Here is an 8031-nt window from a genome sequence, read left to right on the forward strand (position 1 = left end):
TAAGACACTATTATCAGATTTTTAATCAGAGTCATTGATTTTGATCTAACGGTTGATAAAAGACCCTCTCATTTCTCATTTTAACTAGTCCTCTCACTTGATATGCCCTATATATATATATATATATATATATATATATATATATATATATATATATAGGGTTTTGCTAGAAGCCACCCATGAAGGTATCTTTTAGCAACCCACACCTCAAGGTGTGATTTCCACTTTTTAGTTATATAACTTTGCTAAAAGACACCTTCATAAAATGTGTCTTCTAGCAAAACCTCACATATATATATATATATATATATATATATATATATATATATATATATATATATATATATATATATATATATAAGGATCGGGGTTTGAATCTAGATTCCCCACTTTTCATATTAGAAGGTGAATTTGTAGTCGACATGGTGTTAAAGATTATTGTGTGAGTTTTAAATGATTATTGTCATTTAGTCAATCTAAAAAAAAAAAAAAATCATACGGCATTGCCCCACATTCACATATTATTTTTAAATTACAATAATGAAACTTTTCTTCCTTCAAAAAAAGAAACTTTTCTAAAGTTAAAACTAAGTTTTTATGTGACTTTCTTGCGATTTCAGGATTGTCAGGGACAAATTAAATGTAAGGGCAATGGGGTCAGCCGACCCCACTTGCTTATTGTATTTTTAACCCAAAATTAGATATTTATGCAGTTTGACCCCACTTATATAGTTTTATTATCTTCACATAGTTCATTCATAACACTAGAAAAAATTACAAAACTAAAAAGGATCATGATGAGTGTTCTAAGAGCACTAGTTAAGAAATCAAAAGAAGTAAATTTTTTTATAAAAAGTTGTTTTAATCATTATATCGATAAAAATAGCCCTTATTTTTAAGATAAGATTTTCTTTTATGAAATCTTTAACCGATTTTGTTAGAACATATCGTTAGCAAGACCATAAAACTACTATTATATTCTGAACTATTCTTTTATTTAATGAAAAAGGCTCTGTGATTGACGTTGGTGGTTGAAAAAATAATTAATTAGGGTTATATTTTTTATACTCTACAATAAATGGATTTAAAAAAAAAATTAAAGCAATAATAAACATAAGTTATATAATTTTTGCATGCATGAGCGTTTATATATTTTTATATAAATTTTTATGATATAACTTTAACCCCGTTTATTAAAATTTCTGGATCTGTCACTATTATTGGTCATTTCACAAAATCAAATTACATATTATGTATTTTAAAACATACCATATTACCATTTTTTTTGTCCAAAAAGAAAATGAATAGAAAAACTCGGGGTTTTAAAAGAAAATGAATATCGATTTTGTGAACGGGAGCATAAACAATTTGTCTTTATAAAGAAATACATATATAATGTCGTGGGATTACCAAGTCCTCTATTTGATTGTAAAATTAAGGTCAATCCTTACCCTTATTATATATGCATCAATCAATCACCATAGGTAGAATAGAAAAATTCCCACTACACTCAATTCTAGTATGTCATCACTCTATTAATCCAAGAATAAAGAAACCAAGTTGAACCAAAATAGAAGTGTTCAATCCTTAGAAAACTTCAACTATTTCAGGACCAATGCACCTTCAAAAGGAAGCACAAATTTCCTAGCCTATAAATACAATTGCTTCAACACAAATTCTCTTCACCAACATACAATATTGTCTTGTCCTTAACCTTAAAAACTTCCAACTTTTTCAATAAATATATATCGTGCTCACATCTTCCACTTGGCAATAACAAACAATGGATAGTATACCACACATGCATCAAATGGTTTCTAGCTTTGTTTTGATAATTCTATCCATTTCTTCATTGGCTTCAGCATCTCTGCAGGTGGGTTTCTATAGCTACTCATGTCCATCTGCTGAGGCAATAGTGAGAAGTGCAGTTGACAAAGCTGTTTCACTCAATCCTGGCATAGGTGCTGGATTGATTAGAATGCATTTTCATGATTGCTTTGTGAGGGTAAGCTCATGTTCACATTAATTTTCATACATATATTAGAAAGACTTAAATAAATTACTGATAGTTAAACACGAAAAATATAATCAGTCTCTAATTTAGTGTCTTTGTCACTTAGGGATATATAATTATGAACATATATTTTTTTTTTTATAGTGTGTAAAGAGGGGTTTGATTCATGGATCAAAATTTATTTCCAATTACAAGAACGCTTCTTTTGGCATGTCCATACATTCAAATATGATATTTGTTTAAGGTTTTAACAAATTATGTTTAAGTACTTTTTATGTATAGGAAAATGATTTAGGGCCTTTGGCTTATTTTAGTTTTATCTACTAGCATAAGAACTTGTGGCACTCTCTCAAAAAAAAAAAAAAAAACTTGTGGCACTCTTTAGAAGAACTTATAAAACAACTTAGGACCATGTCTTAGGTTGTTTTTAGCTTATTTCGACAAGTTTTTCATAGTTGTTTATGAAAATAATTATAGACTATACGAAAATAGTTTGACTTAACTTTATCTTATGTTACAGAAATAATTTATTCATTGGCGTGTTTGTTAAGATGTAAAATAAGCTATTTATCCAAACAAAAATTTACCGTATCTTTACTTTTCTTTCGAGTGTCAAGGGTGAGAATCAAACATTTTAATAGATAAAAAGATAATCTATTATTTTAACAATTTTTTTTAAAAATAATATTGAAAAATTTGATAAAAAAAATTAAAATATTCTTGAGTATTCTAATTACTTACGAAACACAATGGTTGAGATAGAATTTCTAGCAATAATATTTTTGAATTATGATTTTATTCATTGAAACAAACACACCCTAAACCCTGAGTATACGAAATTGATGACTTCCAAGTATCTAAATATATTAAATTCTATGTACAGGGTTGTGATGCTTCTGTGTTACTAGCATCAACACCAGGAAATCCAATAGCTGAGAAAGATAACTTTATCAACAATCCAAGTCTACATGGATTTGAGGTAATTGACGAGGCCAAGGCTCAATTAGAAGTCGAATGTTCGCAAACAGTATCGTGTGCGGACATTCTTACATTTGCAACAAGAGACAGTGTTGTCAAACTTAGTGGTGGCACTATAAATTACGACGTACCTTCCGGACGGAGGGACGGCCGTGTCTCAATTAGCGACGAAGTGCCAAAAAATATACCTTCACCTTTCCTCAATGCTGACCAACTTATAACAAATTTTGCACAAAAAGGTTTGTCAATTGATGAAATGGTTACACTCTCAGGTGCACATTCAATTGGTGTATCACATTGTCCTTCTTTCTCTAATCGTTTATATTCATTTAGTGATACAATTTCTCAAGATCCATCTATGGACCCTTCATTTGTTGAATCATTGAAAACAAAGTGTCCACCACCACCAAGTAACACTAATCCAATAGTGGTGCTTGATGTTGCTACTCCTAATCGTTTGGACAATTTGTACTATGAGGGATTGATTAACCAACGTGGCTTGTTGAGTTCAGATCAAACGTTGTTGAGTAGTCAATCTACACAAGAAAGTGTGCTAAGTAATGCTAATTATGGTTCAAATTGGGCTACCAAATTTGCACAAGCAATGGTGCATATGGGTTCTATTGATGTGTTAAGTGGTTATGATGGTGAGATTAGGAAACACTGCAGCTTTGTAAATTAGGGCTTCTTGTATGAAATAAACAAATCGTTCATATATTATGTTTGTAGTTAATGTTTGAACTATGGATTTTGTATTTTCTTAAACTATTTCTGGTGTTTCATTTCAACTAGTTTGAGCTTGGTCAACACTCAATACAATTGTAAAAATCACATCACGGTGCATCTTGATATTGTTTTGTATTTACCTTATATATTATCATTTTACTTTTGCATGTACATTGTTGAAATCTTTTGTATGCATTTGTTTTTTTCTTTAAACGACAAAGAGAAATATTATATTTAAACGTAACATTGCGATAATTTCATAATCATAATTATATAAAAATAATTAAATTGTTAATATTGTACGATGTTTATAGATAATAAGTTAAAATTATGATTATTAATGTAATGTTTCTATTAAATATTTTTCTCTTATATATATACAAAAAATTGTTAAATAGTAAGTTACACTAGTTATGGATTTTATTTGCTTATATATGCAAAAACAAATTTTTATGTAGATATATGATAAAGTCGATATGATAAAATTTTGAAAACTCATGACTATTTCAAAATCAAAATTAATATAATGTTTCTATTAAATAACTTTTTATTTTATATATATGCAAAAGACTGTTCAACGTTTCAAATTTTATGTACTTATATATGCATAAACAAATTTTTATATACATATATGAGAAAGTCGATATGATAAAATTTTGGAAACCCATGACTATTTTCAAAATCAAAATTAATGTAGTGTTTCTATTAAATAGCTTTTTATTTTATATGCAATAGACTGTTCAATGTTTACACCGCACCTGTTGCAAATTTTATGTAGTTATACATGCATAAACAAATTTTTATATACATATATGAGAAAGTCAGTATGATAAAATTTTGGAAACTCATGATTATTTTCAAAATATCAACATCAATGTAGCGTGTCTATTAAAGAAATTTTATTTTATATTTAAAACACCGTTAAATATTTAAACAGCACTCGTTGAAGATTTTGTATGCTTGTATGTGCAGAAGAAAGTTCTTATGTACCGTAAAATTTTGTAAACTCGTAATTATTTTCAAAATATCAAGATTAATGCAGTGTTTATATTAATTAAATTTTTATTTTATATGCAAAACATCGTTCAATATTTGCACCGCTCTCGTTAGAGATTTTGAAAGTTTATATCTGCAGAAACAATTTTTATATACATATATGAGAATGTCCATATAATAAAAATTTGGAAACTATTTTCAAAATATCAACATCAATATAGTGTCTGGAGGCTGACTTCTATAGAGGCCAATAGGAAGATCATTAGTCATTTATGCTAGACCTGGTGAATGCTCCATCAGGCGATTACATGTAATTTGGACAGCTTGTGTTGCCTAGTAGTTTATCTTTTATTGTATTTCCTATTTTCAGTTGATTTTTAGTTTTTAAGTCAGACCATGTGTGTCTTTTTTGTAATGCATCCACTTGTTTATTATTAACGAATACTCATGTTTTTGAAGTTAACCGCTTTGATAAAAGTTGATGGTGCCGTTTAACCTGGGAAAGCAAACTTCTTTCCCACCATGGGAAAGTTGCTTTTCCCAGGACACCTGTCCATTGCAACCTGTTGTAAAGAAAAAATAAAAAACTCTTAGCATAGTTTTTTAATACTGTTTGTAATTTTACTAGTGCACCTCACCTTTTCCTCACAACAACACAAAATACACATCACCATTATTACTGTTCATGTTATGTCTTTGCTTCTGAGAGTATTTTTTATGTCTTGCTTCTGAACCATTAAAGCTTTACAGAACATATAAAAAAGAAAGAAAGAAAAAACTTAATCTATTTCATGGACCATTTTTGAACCATTAAAGTATTTTTAATGTCTTGCTTCACGTTACTGGTGTCTGGCCTTTTTTTTGTTCCTCCTTCAATTTAAACACCTCACAAAACTGACTTTCCTTCATAGAACCAACTCCATAATTTTCCTCGGTTGAACCGCAAAATTTCATCTACAACCAATTTTTTGACTTCAGAGAACTTTGTCATGTTTTCCTTCTCAAGTTCATGAAACTGTGCTTCAAGTGTTTTCTACAGATCTGGATCTCTGTTTCAATCTTCAAAGCCATAATCTCGTATTCCATAGTTTCAGTTTTAGCTTAGGAAGAAATTGGAACAAGAACCATTTTTATTTTTCTCTACTCATTTATTGTCGTTTTTCTCTACCGCTCGAACAAAAAAAGTGTTATTCTACCCAAATAAAAATTAAAGCGTATTCTAAAAAAAAAAAAACAATTTAATTTTTGCTTTTAATAAGTAAATAAAGCTGTGACTGGTTGTTAGAGAAGAAAAAAAACGGAAGCCCACGTTCAATTATAAACATAAACAATTGGTTGTGGGGTCAATTTTTTTGTTTGCCAAAAAGTTGCAAGAAGGTTGCCATCAACAGATCTGAACCATTCATTTAAAATAATAATATATCAATGGTTGAAACATATACTTTCCCATGGTGGGAAAGAAGTTTGCTTTCCCAGGTTAAACGGCACCAAAGTTTGATAGTACCAATGGTACTTTAAAAGTTCATAAAGAGGTAGAAGCTTGTCTTGAAGTTCAACAGTAAGTAACTGTCATTTATAGAACTTACATTTTTTCTCTATTTGTTGATTAGTTATATCATGTACACACTAAGGCAAAGTGCATGGTACCTAGAGTCTTTTTGAGCCACCATATGATTTAATGTATATATGTATCATTTGTTGAGCCAATTTGAACCTATAAGTTAGACCCCTTTTAAGATGAAAAGGTTCAACACTAAAGAGAGGTGGGATTTAGCATGGGAAAGCAAAGTTTTTTCCGACCATGGGAAAGTTGAATTTTTACCACTAGATTAAAAGAAGAACATGCTATTATCATGCATTCTCTACACTGGATTTTTTTATACTATCTTCCATAACCATTCTCTCTCATCTCTCACCCACCACAACATCAAGCTCACGGTCTCAACTCTCCTCCATACTCTTCTCATTCTTCTGAATAAGCAACATCGACATAAAGATCCTTAAAGAAAATATTGTAAGAACTAAGAACATCTTAACAAAATAAAACCACTACCAACTTCCTGATTCAATTTGTAGAATAAAAAAAAATTGAGGTCAAATTTCATGTTATTAATACCCAGACTTAGCTATTTTTGCATTAAGATGGAAACAAATGCATCAAGTTTACCATACTTTGTTTCACTCTAAAATGCGGCAAAATACTTCCATTCTGTGATAATCAATATGAACTAATTGAGTAAGATCTGGAACCTCATAAGCACATGGTGACAGCATAGTCAAAACCACTGAAGTTATTCTCTTGCCAGAGTGGATTCAACACAAGAACAGACAGGTTTCACTCGTCATACTTGATGATAGTACACAAAGAATAGAAGGGGTTGTCCCTAGTACACAAAGAAATTCAGAAGAATGAGAAGAGTATGGAGGAGAGTTGGGACCGTGAGCTTGATGTTGTGGTGGGTGAGAGATGAGAGAGAATGGTTAGGAAAGATAGTATAAAAAATCCAGTGTAGAGAGTGCATGATAATAGCATGTTCTTCTTTTAATCTAGTGGTAAAAATTCAACTTTCCCATGGTGGGAAAAATCTTTGCTTTCCCATGCTAAATCCCACGGAGAGATTGGGATTATAACACACTAGGACATTGATAATAGCTCAGCGAAAGAATTCAATTATTGATGCCAAATTGACAACTCAAAGTTAGAATCTAACACGCTAGGACTTTGGTAACAACTAAGTGAACGATTTCAATGATTAACAATTCAAAGTTAGAATCTAGGGTTAAATATATTTTTTGTCCATACAAATATTTTAACTTTTTATTTTCATCCTTTAAAAAAATTTCTTCAACTTTTAATCCCTAAAAAATTTTACATCACCACTTTTAGTCCATACGTTTAGGTAAACTCATGTGTATCATTTGAAATTTCTAATATTTTTGCAGTCATCTTTTAAATATTATAATTTTTTTTTTGATAAGCAAGGAGATAGGACAGGCTTCAGGAGACAACATCGACATCCCAACTAGGTTGGCACCCCGAGTTGCCGCCATCCTAAACCGCCTACCTCAAAAAAATGTATTAAATAAAGGGGAAAAATATATACAAAAAGTGGGGGGACTAGGCCAAAACCCACCATAACAAGAAGAAATAGAAAAAAAAAAAAGACAAAAAAGAAGAAACAGCCCAAAACAAAGATTCAAGGAAATCTATAATTGGGTAACCCACATCTGTCTCTAAAAAAGTCCATCTTCACAGCGTCCGGAAGAGAATCAAGCCAAATTTCTCCAACTATATTGTGCCCTGATAGACGTTTGGC

At 30.3% G+C, this 8031-nt stretch overlaps 1 protein-coding gene across 1 annotated transcript; it reads left to right on the forward strand.

Annotated features, from left to right (window-relative positions):
* The first annotated feature begins 1635 nt into the window (after nucleotides 1–1635).
* Nucleotides 1636–3896, forward strand: LOC146953778 (peroxidase 5-like). Its single transcript, XM_085711673.1, has 2 exons — nucleotides 1636–2005; nucleotides 2898–3896. Exons 1-2 carry the CDS (start codon nucleotides 1784–1786, stop codon nucleotides 3672–3674), a joined length of 999 nt encoding a protein of 332 aa, XP_085567799.1. The 5' UTR covers nucleotides 1636–1783; the 3' UTR covers nucleotides 3675–3896.
* Nucleotides 3897–8031: the final 4135 nt, after the last annotated feature.

The sequence above is a fragment of the Medicago sativa genome, chromosome 1, assembly GCF_051527215.1.
Source record: "Medicago sativa cultivar Bolivia chromosome 1, Bolivia_mono, whole genome shotgun sequence".
NCBI classification, from domain to species: domain Eukaryota; kingdom Viridiplantae; phylum Streptophyta; class Magnoliopsida; order Fabales; family Fabaceae; genus Medicago; species Medicago sativa.